This window comes from Vulpes vulpes, unplaced genomic scaffold (genome assembly GCF_048418805.1).
Source record: "Vulpes vulpes isolate BD-2025 unplaced genomic scaffold, VulVul3 u000000678, whole genome shotgun sequence".
NCBI lineage: Eukaryota > Metazoa > Chordata > Mammalia > Carnivora > Canidae > Vulpes > Vulpes vulpes.
Genome location: NW_027325803.1, coordinates 1,076,034 through 1,095,691, shown reverse-complemented (window position 1 = coordinate 1,095,691; position 19,658 = coordinate 1,076,034). Strand labels below are relative to the sequence as shown.

Here is a 19,658-nt window from a genome sequence, read left to right as displayed (position 1 = left end):
TCGATGCAGGGAGCCCGACGTGGGACTCGATTCCAGGACCCTGGGATCACGTCCTGAGCTGAAGGCAGATGCTCAATCACTGAGCCACCCGGGTGCCCCTGCTTCTACCACTTCTCAACATACTGTGCAGTTTCCCTGGATGGGGGCATGTGGCAGGATGGCACAGTGCTTAAGAACACAGACTCAAGGGCCAGCAGGCCTGGGTTTCAGAACCTCTCTCTGCCACTCATTAGTTTCATGACTGAGTGAGTTACACGCCTCTCCAGGCCTTGGTTTCCCCATCAGTACAATGAGGATGATGACAGGCTAGATTTGAGGCTCAGTGTGGGGAACTAAGTGAGGGAGGGCCTCACCCAGAATACACTGGGTGTCTGGTGAGCACCAGATACTAGGACTATCGTTATTCCTAACCAAAGACAGAGCCCGTCAGCCTGGCCTGACTTTATACACAAGATCTCGTAGCTGGATCCCAGCCTTGACCTCAAGTCTTTATCTGAGTCTCCTGGGCCTACCCAATGTCTCTTCCTGCCCCCTGGGATGGTCGGGGGCTGGGGCCGGGGCTCAGCCACAAGTAGCACTCAGTGGGTTCTCAGTGACATGAGTAAGGAGGACAGGGATTAGAAAAGGAGAGAAGGAAAAGGCAGAGAAATGGTTTGGAGTTAGCCAGACTCTGGAACCCAGCCTTTCGAGACTGTCACTTGTGGGCTCCTTCACCAGGTGTGTGAGCCCCAGGTCCCCTCCTTGTTGGCATCACGGGAAGAGCCACAGCCCCTGGGAGAGACCACCAGGGTAACTCCTCTCCCGTGACCAGGAGGGGGGAGACCATGTCATAACCACCCACCTAAGGAGTTGCTAAGACTCAAGGGCACAGCTTGGAGTTCAGTCTGTTCGTTGGCCCGCTGACTTGCAAGTGTGGTTGTGGGGTGGGGACCCCAGGGAGGCTGGGGACTCGCTTCTGAGCTCTGGGACCCACAGGAGTTGAACAACTACCGGCGGGCCATGCAGAAGATGGCAGAGGACATCTTGTCCCTGCGGAAACAGACCAGCATGCTGGAGGCCGAGAACCGCATGCTGAGGAGCCAGCTGACCCAAGAGGAGGGGGAAGAGGAGCAGAACAACAGCAATGCCCAGAAGCTGGATGAGGGTACACGGGCCACGGAGGGTATCCAGGGGCCGGGCTGAGCCCAGGCTCTGGGTGGTGGGCCAGGGTGGGGGGAGCCTTTCCCAGCCCTGCCTGCCCCTGGACACCAGCAGGGGCCCCCACCCTCTCAGGAACGGGGAATGGAGATTCCAGTCCTCTGTCTCAAGCCCCGGGACTGAGAGACCCCTGCCCCCACCCAGCTGTGCTGAGCTGGAGATGCCTCTTCCCTGAGCCAGCTTCCCTCCCCCACCAGTGTCCATGAAGCAGAAACTGGTGCTGAGTGAGCTGGACATGAAGAAATTGAGGGACAAAGTGCAGTATTTGCAGAATGAGCTGATTCGAGTGAGCCGGGGCTGGGGGGCTGAGGGGAGGGGAGCTGGGGGGTATTCAGCCAAGTGTCTGGGAGCAGATGGGAGAGAGGCATGGAGGGATGGGCTCACTGCAGTGGAAGGCTCAGTGGAGGGGCCCAGGGTGACCCCAGGCACCCCTTCTTTCCCCACCCCCTCATTCCCCCACCATCAGAAGAATGATCGAGAGAAGGAGCTGCTCCTCCTGCACCAGGCTCAGCAGCCACAGGCCACGCTGCTGAAACGGTACCAGGACAAGCTGCAGAAGATGAAGGCGCTGGAGGAGACCGTGCGGCACCAGGAGAAGGCAGGGGTCACAGGGGCCAGCCCGCCGGGCGCCAGCCTTGGAGCGCAAGGTGGGGAGACCCCCGGCCAGCCCAGCCTCTGTGCTCTGCCCTCCAGGTGATCGAGAGGATGGAGCGGGTGCTGGAGGACAAGCTGCGGGATTGGAGGGAGCCCCTGCTAAACAGGCCTCAGGGAAAGCCTCCCATGGGTGCGTCTGCTCCCCAGCCTTTGTCCCACCCCTGGGGGCCCCGGCAACCCGCAGCAGCGGCTCCAAGGGCAGAACTGGGGCAAAGGATGCGACCTCCCTACGGATGCAGGCAGGGAGGGGCTCTCAAGGGTCCCCTGGGCTCCCTTCTGCCAAGGAGCCCCTCAGGATGCGTCGGGACCGTGTGTGAGCCAGGCTGGAAAGAGAGCGGGTCCTGCTCAGACCCCAGAGGAGACGCCCCCTGTTCTGGAGCAAGCAGTCAGGGGCTGCCCAAGAGGAGGGGCGGCCTAACCCTTCCCGGTACCTCCTCATCTCCCCAAGTTCTCAGGGAGTCTGCTTTTACAGAACAAACAGTACTGGCCTTGATGTTAAGCAAAGCCACCTAGAACTGGCCAACTGGGTGGCTCAGACGAGCTGGGGAGAAGCGGGGGGGCCCAGGCAGGGAGCCCCCGAGCCTCCCGTGCAGCCTCACCTGGAAGCCCTGTGTGCCCAGCCCTGCGTCAGCCTTCACTGCATGGGGTGTTGGCGGGGGGCACTTCGGGAGGCCTTCGGGAAGCAGTGCAAGCCGGGGGTGCCTTCCAGGAACCCCAGCGTCATCCCAGAGCGGGGCCTAGGGAGGCCGAGGGGGGCCGAGGGCTCAGAGCGTGGGCAGGCCAGGGGCGGGAAGGAAGGAAAGAGAGCAGCTAAGAGATACAATAGACCCAGGGCCAACGGGGAGCACTGGGGGCGGGTTCTAAGGAGCCTAGAATGATGCCTGAGGCCTGTGGCCCCGGTTCCGTTGGCGGCAGGGAGCCACGGAAGACTTGGGAGCAGAGGAGGAGCAGAATGGAGCACAACCGGGGCGGAGCAGGCCGGGGGCGTGCGGACGGGAAAGCCCATCTCAGAGCCTGTGGCCCCGTCCGCAGCCTTCCCCGTGCTCCCAGCCTCCGGCCTTCCGCTGGGGACCGCAGGAGAGCCCCTGCCTGCTGACCTGTACTCAGCCTTGCTGGCAGAGAACTCCCGGCTGCGGGCAGACCTGGAGAAGAACCGCCACCAGCCGGCCCCCATCATCCTGCAGCAGCAGGCCCTGCCGGTAAGAGCCACCAGCACCCACTCGGCCCGGGCCGGCCCAACAGGTGGTGGGTGCTTAGTGGTCGCACCCAGCACAATCCGAGTAGAAGACCATGACCAGGCGCTGGGCTTCCGGGGTCTCCAGCGCGCCCCCAGCCCTCAGGCCTGCTCTTTTCTCCCGGGGGGAGCACACGTGGGCCTGCAGCCTCCACATTTGCCCTTGGCTAGCAGCCTGGGAGAAAGCAGGTCCCTCGTGGCCCCTGACCTTTGATCCCTATTGCCACCTGGCTGACCTGCACTTGGACTCGGCGCCAGCCTCTCTGAGCTCTGTCCTGGAGCATTCCCTGGGATGGTACAGCCTTGGAGAGCTTTTTCCCCATCCCAGGAGGACCCTGGGGAGTTGGGAACAGGAGGAGACCTGGCAGAGAGACTGCAAGAGACAGATGGCCCAGGCCACTCCAAGGGCACAGAGACCTCGCCCGCACAGGTGGGTGTCCCAGCCCCAGAAGTGCCCGAGCCCTGCTCCATCTCCAAGGCTGCTGCCAGCGCCCCTGCTTTATGCAAACCCAAAGACAAGACATTGGAATTACAGAAGAGGGGTGGGCAGGGAGCCCAGGAGAGCTCTTCTCTTCATCCCGGGACTTGCAGGAGGTGAGTTCTGTTTGAAAGCACACCTGATGCATGGACATCCAGGTAAAGTGCGGGGACAGGGGAGCCCTTGCTTCCCTAGTCTTCACTTTACAAAAAAGACACCCTCCTCCAAGATTCCTTGCTGGGCGCTCTTGGGGGCTGCTTAGTGCGGTTTACATTTAGAAAGTGACTTGCAGAAACTCCGCATAAGCAAAGTCCCTGGGGGAGGACAGGGGTGACAAAAGCACCTGCCATCTCAGGTCAGCTTCGGGAGGAGGGTTCGGCGCTGGGCATGAGGCTCTGCGCTGGGGAGCTGGGAACTCAGGCCTGGCTGGCGTCTTCTGCAGTGGCTCACAGCCCCCCGAGCCCCCACGGCTGCGGACCCCGTGGGAGCCGGGTGGGTGAGTCTCCGCTTCGCCCACAGGATCTCCTTGCCAGCACTTCGGACAAGTTCAGCCTTCTGGCCAAGCTAGAACGAGCTCAGAGCCGGATCCTGTCCCTGGAGAGCCAGGTAGGTGAGCCCGGCAGAGGCCAGTCAGGCTGGGCACACTCGACACTCAGCCCTTGACCTTTAGGCTCCCAAGTCCGGCCAGGGTTGTGACTCCGTGTGTGACCAGGGTCAGGGCTCAGCGTATTGTTGGAACTCAGAGAAGGTCTGTCCGTGTCTGGATCAGGCTGCCCCTCCCCACCCACCCCTGCCACACCTGATGTCTCTGGAAGGCAGCAGGCCCCCGGTGGCCAGGGCTTTGCTTTCTACCTGGAGAGGAGGCTCAGGCTCTGGTTGTCCTGGCTCGAGGGATGGGCCCTGCTGCCCAGCGGTTCCCCATTTGTCCCTCTCCGTGTCTGCAGTTAGAGGACTCAGCTCGACGCTGGGGACGAGAGAAACAGGACTTGGCCACACGGCTGCAGGAGCAGGAGTACGGCTTGGGGCACCCCTCAAACTCCATCATCACTGACCTGCCCGTGAGTGATCCCTCTGGACAAGCTCCGTGGGGTGCATGCAGTGGGGCTGGCAGCCACCACCCCTGACCCTGAGTCACTACTAGGCCTCGAGAAGCACTGTCAGGGGAACCTGCAGTCAGAACACCTGCACCCAGTTTCTGCCCTGTTACCGTCAGAAGCCCTGGCCTGGTCTGCACACCCCACTTGCCTGAGGGGAAGAGAAAGCCCCCCTTGACCCTACCCCCTTCCCACGGGTGGTGGTGAGAATCAAGGGGACATGGCCGTGGATGAAGGGTTTGTCCACACAGGCATTTCTGGAATGCTCTGGCCCTGGCTGTACTTTAGCACTGGATTTGCTCATGAGCAGAGTAGCTGTGGCCCCCACCCAACCCCAGAGCCCGAGTGTTCTCCCATGAGCACAGCGACTTGGCACCTGCTATGCTGCACACCTGCCGGGGATGGGAACACGTTGCCAGAGAGGAATGCTGCTGGCCCCCTACACACAAACAGACCTCTTCACAACTCCCTCAAGCTCAGCCCCAAGTCCCCAAGCCTCCCAGAGCAACACCCCTGCTAGCTCCTGCTCTTGATTGTCAGGGTTCTGCTCATTCCCAGACTTCCGGGAAGGGCTGAAGAGGATGGGGGGGTGAGGGTGGGGACCAACAGGGAAAGCAGGGCTAGCTACCTTTGCAAACTCGCTTGCTAAGACCTGGGGGCTCATAGAGAATTGGGTGGGCCTGCCATGGTTAGACAGGTTTGGAACCCTTTGTGAAGGCATGGCCCACTGGTTTGGATCCTCTGAGGCCTGGCCTGCCAGGCAAGATGCTCTCTGATGGGTACCCCTCCCCCAGAGGGGAGGGGCAGAGGTGCACTCACTTTGCTTTGCTTTACATACCACAGAACTCCCTGGTCCACACCAAGGACCACAGACGACCCTTGAAGCTGGATCCCTTGATGCCCAGCTCAGACACTAAGCTCAACAAGCCTTCAAACTCCCAGAACACCTGAGTCTCGGCTGATCTGAGTAGCTGGAGCAGGCCTCCCTCCCTGTGCGCTGGAGAGTCTCGTTCCACCCCACAAATGACTGTATTAAATGGTGTAGGTCAGTGAGCCTTCGCCTCTTTCCTGGAGTAGGGCAGCCTAGGGGGCCCGGCTTCCTCTGTCCAGGTCCCACTCTGAGCCCGGACCCTCTGCTACGGCCCTATAGCTGCCTGCCTATCCCAGAAGCTACTATCTTGCGAGAGCCAAAGGCCATAGAGGACTGAGGAGGGTGGGAAGAGAAGAGGCTTCCCAAAGTAGGAGCCCTTCCAGACCTCCAGAGGAAATGAGACCACCAGAGGCCAGCTCCACTGGGAAATGTGAGGGAGGCTGCGACTTTCCACTTGCCCCCAAACATCTCATAGCTGAAATCCCTTCTTTCCAAGTTTCATTTATCTGTTTCCTGGGAAGGGGAAGACGTAAAGCCTGCCTGTGGCAATCAATTACAGGTTAGTGTCAAATACCCTCATTAACCTGGGCTAGGCTGAGCTGGCAATGTTGAATCCAAATACAGCCGGAGCAGGAAAGCAGATGGGGCTAGGGGAAGGAGCCCTCCCCTGAGAGTCAGGAGCCCTGGATTCTAGCTACAAGCATGCCGTGTGGCCTTGAGTGACCCAAGCAACCTCTCTGGGCTTCCATTTCCCCATCTATCCCGTGCAGAGCTTGCCTTCTTTGATGGTAAGGGCCTTTCCAGCCCTAACATTTCTGCATCATAGACAACTAGGGCCCAGAGAAGAGAGAGGAAGCAGGAAGGAGAGAGAAAGCCAATGAGAAAGAGGATTGCATGGCAGGGAAAACAGAAAGGCTCCAAGAGTGGACTCCGAGACCGCAGATGCTGGTAGAAGAGATCCAGGCAGCAGGGTCACTCTACTGAGTGGGATTAGCGCCCCTGCCTGCCTGCAGGACTTAGACGTGGCTAACCTGAACGTGGCAGGTTCAGGCACCTGATCAGGCCAGGAGTGGTGCGGCTCAGGAGGGGTTAAGAGGACCAATGTTAGGGCCAGTGTCAGACAGTCCAAATAATACACCCAAGACTTGGCCAAGTCTTCTTGCCTCCTGCCCACAGTGTGGACAAGTGGGCACATCTCCCTAGAATAGGAAGCCGGGGCCTGGGGAAGCTCCGAAAAGGTCAGGTGGGATGAGGAAAGCATGCTTCTCCTCCAGGTCAGCCACCTCACACCAGCCCCTCACTCACAGGCTGTGGCCCTGGCCACACCCCAAAACTCTAGCTGGACCTTGGCAGGAAGTCCTCACGAGCCCGCGGGGAGCTCCCGCCCAAGGTTCAGCCGATCAGAGCCCAGCAAGAGCCTCAGTCCTGCTAGGTGGCCCTGCCCTGAAGCCAGCATGAGCCTACCCCTCTCAGGCCACCCTGTTCCCTCCTCAGCAGCCAGATCCTTTGTACCTCTGCCTACTGCTCTAGTAGCTCCCTGCACGGTGGCAGTAGCCCACCACCTGCCGCGCCTCGCCCCCACCCCAGGCAGCAGGGAGGTTGATCCTGCGGGCTCCCAGCTGCTGTAGGTGGGGGGGTCCCAACAGAGAGGGCCCCGAGGCTCAGCCCATTCCTGCTCAGATCCCACTGTTGACCTGTCAGGGAGTATCTCCACAGGAGGGCGGATATCTTGGGGTCGAATAGAAATGAAAACACTTTCCGTAGTTCAGCCATTTATTGCCTTCCTGGGGGGGGGGGGTGCAGGGAAAAGGTGGTGCGAAAGGGGGCTGTCCCCGCTGAGCCGCAGCCACTGCCCCCTGAACACCAGCTCTGTCTCCTGAGAGCTGGTCCAAAGGGAGCAGGGGAGGGGCACCAAGGACCGGGGAGCAGACACCCCCCAGCTCCACCCCCTCTGGACTTCCTCCAGCAGCCCTGCTGGCCTGATGGGGGGAGAGACAGTGTCCACCCTCTCATCACACCTGGGGTGGGTCCTGGTTAAAGGGCCTGAAGGTGAGGAAGATGGGTTTGTCGGGCATCAGGATGAGGTTGAATGTGGTGCCCACATCCCTGAGATGCTGCATTTCAACTCTGAAGTTCTCCAGAATCTGAGAAAGAGGGGAGAGATGGGGAGGGGCTGTCCCCCCAGGGCCAGGCCCATTCACCTGTGGGTGTCGCCCGGGCGGGGTGACTAGGGGAGCTCTAAGGGGTCACCTGCCCCTGCCCGCTCCTCCTGAAAACGCACCACTAGTGCTTTGTTTCCTTGGTCCACCTTAGCTCCTACGAAACCCTAGCCCACCCCGCACCCATCCTGTCACCACTTCCAGGAGGCAGATGGCCAGAGAACACCCGTGGGCAGTAAGCAGATTAGCCCAAAATTGTGGGGGGAGGTGGAGGGCAGGTCACAGGAGGCAGGTGTCCCCAGCCCTGCACTCCCTGGGCTCTGGGCAGAAACAGGAACAGGAGGCTCAGGGCCTCCATTAGGGCCACGGCCAGGCCGGGTGCCCGACATCCGGGGCAGGACTCACGTGGATGAGGAAGAGGGTCATCTCGAGCTCAGCGATGCGCCGGCCCACGCACTGCCGCACGCCCCAGCCAAAGCCCAGGTTCCGGAAGTGGATGAGCTCCTTGTCCTTCCCCAGCCAGCGGGTTGGGTCAAACTTGCTCGGGTTGAAGAAGAAGGTGGGGTCCTGGCCCATGGCATAGGTGGACACCTGCACCAACGTCTGAGCACAGGGTGGCGGAGGCCTGAGTACAGGCGTCACCTTCTCGCAGCTGGGGCGTACATACCCCGGCTCCCCGCTCCCACCCCTAGCCAGGCTGTCCTGCTCCCCGCTGCATGACCTTGACAAAGGCCCCAGGCGTCCCTGAGCCTTGCACAGCAAGTGGGCAGGACCAAAGACTCAAGGCCAGGATGCCCCTGGGGACTGTCCCAGAGGGGCTGCCCTCCTAACACAGCGCTCCGGCACCACTGCAGACACCGTCCCCCCTTATGCCCGGCCCCCAGCCCTTTGTCCACACGTGCACTGCTGCCACCAGGGACTAGGAGGGGACGGAACCCCACCGGCCCATCTGCCCTCACCCGGCCTCCCCCATACGACTGGCAGAGCCAGAAGCGCCCCAGCTGCACCTACCTTGGCGGGAATCATGTAATTTCGAAGAACCAAGTCATTTTCAAGGTATCTCTGTAGGGTCACGGAGATGGGGTGGAGTCTGCCAAAGGAAGGCATTAGGGAGCTGATGGCCCGAGGCCAGCAGAGGGGGGGGGGTGCCCAGCTACTGCACTCACCCCGGAACCTGAAGACAGGACTGTCCCCTTAGTTCCCCCCTCCCCGCGCCCAGTGGTCTCCGCAGACGTCTCGCCTCTGCCCTGCCCGTGGCCTGGGGGGTGAGGTGGGCAGGCATGGCCGGCGGGCTTGCCTCAGTGTCTCCTTGATGCTGGCTTTGAGGAGCGGGACCAGCTGCAGCATCGTGCTCACGTTTCCCTGGGCCTGGCGCCGCGCGGCCAGGACCTCCTCCCGCAGCACCTCCTGCACCTCCAGGCTGCGTGCCATCTCGTAGAGGTGCCACTGCAGTGTCATGGACGTCTGGCAGGAGTGTGGGGGTGCAGAAGGCAAGGGGGACCTGTCACTCCTGAGACATCCAAACCCACGCTAAATTCTCATTTCCAAGAATCTCTGCCCATCTTCATCCCTGTATCCAGAGACCACCATCCGCAAAAGCAAAATACACTTCTAAAGGCGAAGGCCCCAGAAGCCTTCCCCACCCCACCGCAGGACAGTCTAGGGCAGCACTTGTCCCGGTCCTCGTCCTTGATGTCACCAGAGCCCACCTGTTTCCCCAACCAGTAGTCACTCAGTCACCCTTCTTCCAGAGGACTCCCGGAGAGCTTTGGGGCCAGATCCTACTGTGACGATCATACTCCCAAATTACTGCCATTCTACCCCTTGCATAATAGACCTTCCCCCAACCTCAGCATCTGCCTGGGGAGCATAAAATAAAGTGAGACCCAAAGATCCTAAAACCAGAACAACCAGACCTGTTTCCCCTCAGCGTCGCAATTAGCCTGTGGTAGATCCTAAGATGAACCAACTCATCTCTGTATTAGCCAGAGGTGGTGACCATTAGCCCTACATGGAGGTAGGAGTGACCCTCATCAAACCCCACAGCCCCAGATTCTTTGGTGGTGGGACCCCAGGTTGGAGCCAGACTCCCTCCTAGGGCTGGGACATGTTATCTTACCAAGGATTATATTTCTGTCCAAGAGGTTTGGACACTCTCCTACCTCCCCGCAGGAGCACTCAGGAAAAAAATGCCATGTGGTCACTTTTCTGCTTAAAACCCTTATGTGGCCCCAGACGCAGCTTGTGAAGCCCAGAGATCTTCCTCATGCCGTTTCCTCTTTCTAGAACTCCCCTCCCCGAACCCAGGAAGCAACGATGTTCTCTTTCTTTAAGGCTCGGAGAAAACATGTGTATTTGTCTTATTACCCCCAAGGCCTGACACAGAGTGGGAGGGTCAGGAGATACTTGTTTTATAAGGTCGTCAAATAAGTTACTAGCAGTGTGACCTCGACTAAGTTACTTACCCTCTCTGTGCCCCAGGTGCCTCAACTAAAAATGAGGGATCATAGTAACATACCTCCCAGTGTTGTTTGTGGGTACTAAATGAGCTAATACATATGAGGAGCTCAGGCCCCTGCCTGCCATATAGGACAGGGTTAATACATTAATAATAAGGACAGCTGCTTTGGTGCAGGAAAGCGATTTTGGAGATGCCTTCTACATAACTGACAATGTTTAAAATATGCTCAGAGGCGCATCTGCAGCCTGTCCCATAGACCAACACCCCTCTGTTAGAGCACAATAGAAAGACGGTACCTAGGAAAGAAAGTCATTAACATGGGAGCTTGGGCACCTGCTCCGCCCTCCTCCTGGCAACAGCCCTCAAGACACAGGTTGAACGATAGGTCCCGTATGGCGCACTCTCCCTATCCTAGGCCACGTTCTCTCTCCCCGCTTCTCAGCACCGCCAGTCCCCAGCACATGCCTGGTCATCCGCCCTACAACACGGTGCAGTGGTCCTCTGTGCATGTGCTCCTCCTCATCATGGGATGATCATCATCATCATCCTCATCACAGCCCCACAAAGCTCACAAGTTGCAGTCCTAACCCCTAGTAGCTCACACAGCGACTGTATCGGGAGATAGGGCCCTTACCAAGCCAAGAAAGGTAAAATGAGGTCCTCATGTTTAGGGCAGGCCCTAATCTAATAGGACTGGCATGCTTATAAGACAAGAGTAGGACACAGACGTGCACAGAGACCGTGTGGCGAAGACACAGGGAAAAGACCGCCATCCGCAAGCCACGGAGAGGCCGCAACCAAACCAGCACCCTTCCTCTCTGAACCATTTGGAGCATTTGAGGTCTATCATACTCATCTTTATAGTCTCAGTGCCTGAATTCCAACTAATAATAAACACTAAATAATTAACTCTCACTATCACAGCAGCATGAGAAAGTTCAAGATATTGGGAAAAGGGAGGAGCACGGGCCAGAGACATTTTGACATTCTAGAAGTTTCTGGGGTACTGCACTGCCTGTGGAGAGGACCTGAGGGAGACATCACAGAGCATGTCTTCAGGTGTCGAGGCGGGTGTCGAGGGGGACTGAGGTCTGGAAGGGGGAGCACTGGAGGCAGCAACGAGACCCCAGGGCAAGTTCCACTGGCTCCTTGCTCTTCTGAGGGCCAGCCCGCCTTCCTGCACCCACAGTGCATGAGTGCACTGTGTCCTCCGCCTGTGACTGGAGGCCTTCTCCCTTGTAGACACCAGGCACAAGCCGGCCATCTACACACCTAGTCACTCCGTTTTCAATGGCAAAGAAGAAAGTGTGGGTCAGCCTCAAGGCAAGCTCCATGGATGACGAATGTGATCTGTCCTTCTAGAAGATGGGTATTTAAGAAATGCAGCCAGGAAAGGGAGACCCACCCCCACGTAGATAGGGCTTCACGCTACAAGGTGGCCTGGCGAGTAAGGGGCACAGGGCGCAGGAGGGGACAGGACGCGCCGAGGGCCATCTTACCGTGTCCACACCCCCCGCCAACATCTCTGTAATATTGGCCTTGACATCCTCGAAAAGCAGCTTGTTACTTTTTAGGAGGCGGTGCAAGATGCCCGGGTAATTGTCGACGTCTCGCTTCTGCCTCAGTTCCCAGTAGAAGTTCTGGGTGTAGATCTCAGCTGTGCAGGAGGGAAGGGAGTGAGCTCTCTGCAGGCGGGAGGGAAGGTGCGAGGCGGCACCTAGAAAGCTGGGCCGCTTTACTGAGTACACACTCTCTGCTAAGCCCTTTGTAGCCACCTAATTCCTGACCCCAGCTCTAAGGGGTAAGTGACGTCATTCCCATTTCACAGATAAGGAACCAGAAGTCCTAGAGGGTAGTGACTTGCCCAAGGTCATGGCGGCATCAGGGGCAGAGTGGACTGGAGTCCCGGTCTGGCATCAGCACCATACCCCAATCCTCTTTCTCCACCCTGCCTTACCATCTCTACCACCAAAGTCCTAATCCGTCACCACGCCCAGCCGTGTCTGATGCATGGTCCTTGACCCTCCGGGGATCCTGGTCTACTTTGGAAGAACAGGCTGAATGCCTCTGATCCTCTTTCTCTGGAAAAATCTAACCACCTCCAACAGTCAGCCTCTAGCCCACCACGGCCAGTGGTTCCAGGGCCTCCCCGCCTCCCCTCCCTGCCCACCAGAGCGCAGAGCCCTCTGAGGTGGACAGGGCTCTCCTGGCCCCCAGACTTGGCTACCCAGGATGCAGCCATCACCTTTGTTGAAAATCACATCCCATGCAGCCACATGGTCCCTCCAGGTCTTGGTCTTGAACAGACGGAACAGGTCTGGGGGGAAGGTGAGCATGGGGACACTGGTGTGAAACATCTGGTAGACAGCATCGATGAACCGCTGGGCCTCCGGGTCCACTCTCTCCTCCAGCATCCCCAGGCGCTCCCCGAACATGACATTGGTGATGGCTGCAGAGGGACACAGAAGAGGCGCTTCCAACCTGGCCATCGGAGGGCCTCAGCCCCCAGGAACCTCACCGCCACCCCGGCTAACACAGAGGATCTCCTGCACCCAACCTCAGACTCTTTCAGAAAAGAAATTGAGGCCTGAGTCCCCAAAGGCTGCGATTGCAGAGCTGAGCAACCTGCCCCCTGGCAACACTCAGGTCCTTCAGACAGGAGAGTGGAAGACCCTGCAGAGGGTGGTGGGAAGCAGAGTCTTGGGCAAAGCTGGGAACCAGACCAGGAGGCGTGAAACTGCTTCACCCCCCACCGCTCTCTCAGCATCCGGAGCAGCCTCTGCGCTTTCATCATGGGCAGAGAGGTAGATTGCTCATCTATAACTGACCGAATTGGCTCACAATTTCCTGAAACAGGTCAGATGGAGACTAAGGCACACAAATCCCCGGAAACTGGCCATCTGAGACCCACTGTGGCTGGACCTGTGGTTGTGACTACAACCACCCCAAGTGTTTCCTGCCGACTAGGTCAGGAATTTGCATCCCAGATCTCCAGCAGCGATCAGGAAACCCCCATCTTCCCACGAGGCCTTCGCAGGCGCTCTTCCCTCTGCCCACACTGCCTGGCCTCCTTCCCCATCTGTAAAACTCCTACATATCCTCAAATACCCCATTTAGATGAACCACCCAACCCTCCTTTTCCCTCCCAGACCTCGAAGGTCAATGCCCCGGGACAGAAAGAGGTAGAGGATGTGTCTGGCAGCTCATCCCGATGCTTCTTCAGGATCTGTGCTGAGTCTCCAGGCAGGAGGCTGGTTCTGCCCCCCACAGGACCACTGCCAGGTAGATAAAGCCCCTTACACTCAAAGGCGAAGCGAAACAGATCATCACTGATGTCTCCTGAGAACTTTCCGGAGCCCTGCTGCTTGATGCGCCTGTGCAGGACTTTGACAAAGTCCTGAGACACTGGGTCCAGCAGGGGAATGAAGTTCTTTATGGCCTCTGGAGCCATCACCTCCTGGTTCAAAGCCAGCCGGTCTTTCTTCCATGCTCCTGACTTCCTGAGAAAACACGAGCCCTCAGGCCCTGATGGTCACAAGCCTTGCATGCCTGGCAAACACCAAGAGGGGCTGACTGGGCTGCACCACAGCTCAGAGCCGGGTACTCACTCCCACCCCCAGTTCCCTGGGTCTCCCATCTCCCAGCCTCCTCCTGGCCCCAGGGGAGGAGACAGGAAGAAAGAAGGTGAGAGAGGGAACAAAACCCCCACCTCTCCTCCACACCCCCAGTCTCCCCTCCTCCGCACCCCCAACATGTCCCACTACTGACGCTGGTGGGGGATCTCAGGTGCCCCGAGCTGGGTCAGTGATAAGTCTCTGCTTATGGCCCATACTTGAAAGTAGATCCATGCAAAGCTCTCTTTGTGGTTTCAGGGTTTGCTTGTTTATAAGGATGTTATCACAAACTCACCAGGCAGCATGGAAACTGGGAACTTGACAGTAACTTCCATGTGCCCACCCAGTCCTCCCACCACTGCCTCCCTGGCCAAGGGGACTCCCTTGCTTGCTTTTATATCTAGTTTTATCCTATCTGTATCTATTCCAAGACATACTTTCAAAAACTGTATTCTTGTTTTCAACTCCTTAAAAAGGCTGCCATGGTTTGCTTTTTCCACTCAATTTTATATTTCTAAGTATCATCTGGATCGTTGTGGCTCGCTGAGTCCATTCACCGTGACTGGTGTGTGCCACCGCTCACTCAGCCTCACTCCTGTCGGGCATTTAGCTGGTTTCCCGGGCTTTGCCATCATGAGCAGCACTGCTGCAATCCTTCTAGCTCGTGTTCCCCCGGGACTCCATTCTTTGGAGTCTATCCCTGGACACAGAACTGCTGTCTCGTACGTATGTGAACGTCCAACTGCAGGAAGGAATGACTATCCACTTTCTGAAGTGGTGGCACCAGCTTTCACTCCCCTAGCAAGCTACGAGAGCTCTCATCTCTCTGTATCCTCAGCAACACTTGACCTGCCCATCTTAAACTTTTGATGACCAATTTGGTAGAAAATGGTATCCGTTACACTTAAATATATGGACTTGTCTGTGTTTCTCACTGTCCCTGTAGACGCACGGTGGCAGGGCCCTGCCCTACTGGTCACTATACCCCAGAGCCTGGCACATAGTAGGTCCTCAGTAAGATGAGACTTAATGCATGAACCAATCAATGAGAACTTTCCTAGGTCTTTATTTACTCAATAGGATCTTTGCCCTGAGTGCTTCCCTGAGGCTGACAGAGTAATTCACCGTCAGCTGTTTTATGGAGGCAGGAAGACCCCAGGGATTTGCGCAGCAGCCCCAGCCAGAAAGAGCAGGGCAGGGACGGCCCGTCATCTCCCTCCAGCCCCCTGAGGTGGCCCAGGACTCACTTCAACAGGACACCGACAGGTCTCTGGTAATACTGGTGATAGGCCACCCAAGGCGGGATGCAAAATCGTTCTGGAGTGGGACCCTCAAACTTAAACAGAAGGGCCACATCTTCCGGGTCGATGATATAAACCGACTCCACGCTGCCCAGCTTCTCCCTGGAGGAACAGAGAAGAGGAGCTACGGTGGATTCCAGGGAAGCCAAGGTGACCCTGGGCAATCAGGATGGGGCTCATAGCCTAGAGCATAGATCAAACAGTCCTGGGAGCAGATTCCCCCTTCCGCAACCCCTCGCTGTGTGGCCTGAGGAAAGGCATTCACTCACTCTGAGTCCCAGTTTCCTTTTTTTACTAAATGGAAATGCAGTCCCTGTCTCACAGGGTTGCTGAAGGGCAAGATGCTAACGTCTATGGATGTGATTCCTGCTAAGGCATTCTACAGTGACAGCTTTATGCTCACGTCACAGTAGCTGCTGCTGTACCATGGCATGCCCCCAGGGCTAGCTCCACCTTACCCAGGGTCTACCTTGGCCATCGAATCCGTGCTCCCATGCTCTTCCTCCTGCGTGTCCACACCCTCAGCACACTCCCCCCATCGCACCCCCTGCAGAGCCCAGGAACAGCACGGTCATGTCACCATTGGAGTGACTCGGTGTGGCTTGTTGGTAGGCAGTCCATACACCTGGCCAGCCAGTCTCTTCTAGACTCTAGGATTGAAACTCTGGGAATGACCACCCTGCCTCTCCTTGGATGCCAACAAAGCACTTTGTCTCTATTCAAACAAAACCACGGTTAAACATCAGACCTCAAGCATAGAAATATGTCGCAAAGCACTTTGTGGGTGGTCTCTATTAAAATATGACAGTCAGGAAATAGTAGAAAAGTCCAAATCTCATATACATCTGCCTTTTGCATAAGAAAGTTAATTCAAGGGCAGCCCGGGTGGCTCAGCGGTTTAGCGCTGCTTTCAGCCCAGGGCCTGATCCTAGAGACCCAGGATCGAGTCCCGCATCGGCTCCCTGCATGGAGCCTGCTTCTCCCTCTGCCTGTGTCTCTGCCTCGCTCTTTCTCTCCCTCTCTGCATTTCTCATAAATAAGATCTTAAAAAAAAAAAAAAAAAGGAAAGTTAATTCAGGACACACTATAGGGCAAAATATATAGGTATAAGCCAAGTTCTCTCTCTTTCCCCTTCCTCAAAGTGAGGAAGGAGGGAGGAAGGGAGGAAGGGAGAGGATGAGGGGAGAGCGAGAGAGTGCTCTTTAACCACGAACCCATTAAGCCCCAGCCTACCTTCCCAAGTCTCCTTGGGCTTCGTCCATGGCCTCCCAGAAAATCCCCTCAGTGTTTTTCCAGCTACCAAGTGTCCTCACACCACTAGCTCCATCCCCCCACCCCAGCTCAGCAAAATCCTTGAACTGCTATTATTATTATCAATTCCAACTCTGGGAATCTAGCCCAAGGCAGTGATCTGATGCAGGACAATGATGCCTCTAGGCATCGCATCTAATAGTGAAAAATCCCAGAGAGAGCTGGATGTCCACTCTAAAGAACTGGCTTCATTATATGGCTTATCCACACTACAGGCTACCATGCTGCCTTTTAAAATCATATTAAAGAAAAAACAGTCACATTAAAGAGAGAAAAGAGAAGTCATCCAGGTGTTGTTGTGGGACCCCACCAAACAGCATACATAATATGTTCACATTCATAATGCTACATAAATATTATCAACACTGAGATGTATCTGATTGCAATTTCCATTTGTGCTTGTCGGTATTTTCTGAGTTGTTTATTCACATGTATTCAGAAGTTTATCATTTCTGGGCCATACGTTAGAATGGAACGACGATACCAAACTAGGAATCGGACGATTGGGGTTCCCTGGCTTTGTCCTGATGAGCTGTGAGACCTGGGCTAAGTTTCTCCAACTGTAAAATGTGAGTAGTAACATCGCACTTAAGGATGCGTCAAGAGGTTCAGAAAACAGAAAGGGGCTTGATAAAAGGAGTTCCTGCCCGAGGGAGAGGAAGCAGGGAAAGAGGAGGAAGGAAGGAAGCAGGAATAACAAATGATCTCCCTAAAGAGAGGAGTAACCTTCTCCCAAACCTGGCACTCAGCCTGCGGGGCTCCCTGCCTCCAAGCAGCTGTGCAGAAGGCCCTTTGGACTTCAGAAAGGCTCGTGGGAGAGGGAGGCAGGAGCCCTGACAAATGAGCAGCTGGACCCTACACAAACCCCCTGCCCTCCCGCCCCAGCCCCACCAGCGAGCCGGCCAACATATCCTATCAATGCCCTTTCCCCACCTTGACCCTTTCACTTAAAGTAAAAAGCACTGTCACCCCTGGGGTCCCCTCCCCACCCCCAACTGGCACCTCCACCGCCTCCCATCTCCCTTGAGTATCAGAACCCCGTCAGAACAGAACCCAGGTGTGGCTTGAAGGCTATGCACCAGAGAAACTGCCAAGCCAGAGCGAGCGAGGCCTCCCGTCAAGGGCAGCCCTCAAACCCACCTCCAGGGTTGGGGGGAGGAGGAGCACATTCAGAGGCTGAAAGACCAAAGGCCTGTCCTCCTGGCAGAAACCAAGGCAGAGGCTTGGAGAGGGGCTCTAGCCAGGCCAAGTGGAGGGCACAAAGTCGGCTGCTCCCGAGCTAGCCAGGGCTGAGGGCTGAGGCCAGCATCCCAGCAGGACAGGGATATAGCTGGGTGACCAGGCAAGGACACTCAGAGCCTCGGGTTCCTCCCACAGGGGGGATGATAGCCTTACCTGCCAAGGCATCTGGAGGATATTGGATGGAGGGAGGCAGTTAACAGGGCTTGTTCTCTTACCGCCATCACCCCAGTAAAGTTACACAGGGGGTAGGACCTGAGTAGTCTAGAGGCCTCAGGCTGGGGACTGAACCCACTGTCTGGGAAGCCTTGTCCCTTCTGCCACTGTCCTCAGGCATGGAAGAAATAAAGTCAGAAAAGGTAAGAGCAGGGGTGCTGGGGGGCTCAGTCGGTTAAGTGTCTCACTCTTGATTTCAGCTCAGGTCATGATCTCAGGGTGGCAAGATCGAGCCCCGCATTGGGCTCCATGCTGGGTGTGGAGCCTGCTTAAGATTCTCTCTCTTCCTCTCCCTCTACCCTCCTCCCCTCTAAAAAAAAAAAAATAGGGGATCCCTGGGTGGCTCAGAGGTTTAGCGCCTGCCTTCAGCCCAAAGAGTGATCCTGGAGTCCCAGGATCTAGTCCCCCATCAGGCTCCCTGCATGGAGCCTGCATCTCCCTCTGCCTGTGTCTCTGCCTCTCTCTCTCTCTCTCTCTCTCTCTCTCTCTCTCTCTCTCTCTGTGTGTTTCATGAATAAATAAATAAAATCTTTAAAAAAAGAAAATATGATTTAAAAATAATTTAAATATTATACATGTTTAAAAAATAATTTAAAAAATAGACAAGAAAAAAAAAAGAAAAAAAATAGACAAGAGCCTAGAATGGAGGACAGAACTTTTGGGGAAAGGGAGTCCAGAAGGGCTTCTCAGGCCCCTCTACCCCGCTATCCCACCAGCCCCACACTGCCAGGCTTACCTGTAAATGGGGCCATACTTCTGGAAATTCTGGACTTGGTGATAGTGGATTTTCTGTGAGCCCATTTCCCTCCAGAAATTGTACAGGTTTAGCCAGCCATTGTTTCCTGGGGTGGGGATCTCACTGAAGGGGCGAGGAATCTGAGTGGAGATACTGGCTCCATCCCCGGTGGGCACCCTGGGATGCCCCGGACCCTCCCACATGGTGCTCAAGAAGGGCTGGCAGCCTTTGACCAGGACTGAGCGAAGAGGAAGCCCCTTGGCCAGCATGCCGTCCCCACGATCGCTACCGTCCCTACTCGCACTGCAGCAGGCCTGCCAGGGTGACTCCGGCCCTGGGCCCCTGCAGTCCAGCTTATAAGCACCAGCTCAAGGCTAAGCGAGCTGACAAAGCAGACAACCTCCCTCCTTCTCCTATTGGCTCCAGCCCACACACAGCCCTTCCCAGACTTGGGGTACCGAGGCTCAGTGTGAGATTTCTGCAGACAGAGAGGCTTCCCGAAGCACAAGGAGGCTCCCCTGACTCTGCCCCCACTATCAGCCCCAGCAGGCCCCTGCAATGGCACAGCTTTGTGTCGTTCCTCTGCTAGGGCCTCCTGCTCCTCCCTGCAGTGGGACCCAGGCTCTGCCAGACGTCCCTCAGGATGTGTGGACAACCTGGGGCCCAGGTTGGAAGTGAGGGCCACCCTGCAGCTTTTGGGCAGCACTTATTTATGATAGATAAATAGACAGATGATAGACTGATACATAGATTCATAGCCAGATACATAGATAGATACATAGATACATAGATAGAGATGATTATAACCTGTTTTTTGTATAGTTCTCCAATTTTTAAAGTTCTACTTTTTCTGCTCAGAATAAAAAACCCTGTATTTTCTGAAAATGTCATAATTGACAAGTATTGTTACATTATTTTTATTTTTTTTTGTTACATTATTTTTAAAAACACAACTATCTATAAAAAATTACAGCCAAGGTTGCTCACTGTAGAACTCTAAGAAAAAGGACCAACAAGAAAAATCAAAATCTCCTGAGACTTTCATGATGAGTGAAAGAACCCCACACCTGAGGGTGGGAGCTTTGGACCCTGC

The 19,658-nt window shown here is 56.3% G+C and overlaps 2 protein-coding genes across 10 annotated transcripts in view; one reads left to right on the top strand and one right to left on the bottom strand.

Moving 5' to 3' along the window:
* The window catches only part of CCDC33 (coiled-coil domain containing 33), a 104,932-nt gene extending 97,641 nt beyond the window's left edge, over window positions 1-7,291 (top strand). For 3 of the 9 annotated variants that reach the window (XM_072746008.1, XM_072746013.1, XM_025983448.2), the window contains 9 exons: window positions 976-1,144; window positions 1,395-1,483; window positions 1,664-1,795; window positions 1,891-1,981; window positions 2,884-3,050; window positions 3,414-3,515; window positions 4,083-4,169; window positions 4,508-4,621; window positions 5,501-7,291. In XM_072746008.1, the coding sequence (XP_072602109.1) occupies window positions 976-1,144; window positions 1,395-1,483; window positions 1,664-1,795; window positions 1,891-1,981; window positions 2,884-3,050; window positions 3,414-3,515; window positions 4,083-4,169; window positions 4,508-4,621; window positions 5,501-5,608 (1,059 nt within the window). In that variant the 3' untranslated portion in view covers window positions 5,609-7,291. Of the gene's footprint in view, window positions 1-975; window positions 1,145-1,394; window positions 1,484-1,663; window positions 1,796-1,890; window positions 1,982-2,766; window positions 3,680-4,082; window positions 4,170-4,507; window positions 4,622-5,500 lie in introns of those variants that run through there. The other 6 variants (XM_072746006.1, XM_072746010.1, XR_011999292.1 and 3 more) reach the window with 5 other exon arrangements.
* On the bottom strand, window positions 7,284-18,947 carry CYP11A1 (cytochrome P450 family 11 subfamily A member 1). Its single transcript, XM_025995442.2, has 9 exons — window positions 18,566-18,947; window positions 15,010-15,165; window positions 13,449-13,648; window positions 12,394-12,597; window positions 11,648-11,805; window positions 8,985-9,151; window positions 8,699-8,777; window positions 8,093-8,290; window positions 7,284-7,672 (listed from the first exon to the last, which is right to left on the bottom strand). Exons 1-9 carry the CDS (start codon window positions 18,832-18,834, stop codon window positions 7,541-7,543), a joined length of 1,563 nt encoding a protein of 520 aa, XP_025851227.2. The 5' UTR covers window positions 18,835-18,947; the 3' UTR covers window positions 7,284-7,540.
* Window positions 18,948-19,658: the final 711 nt, after the last annotated feature.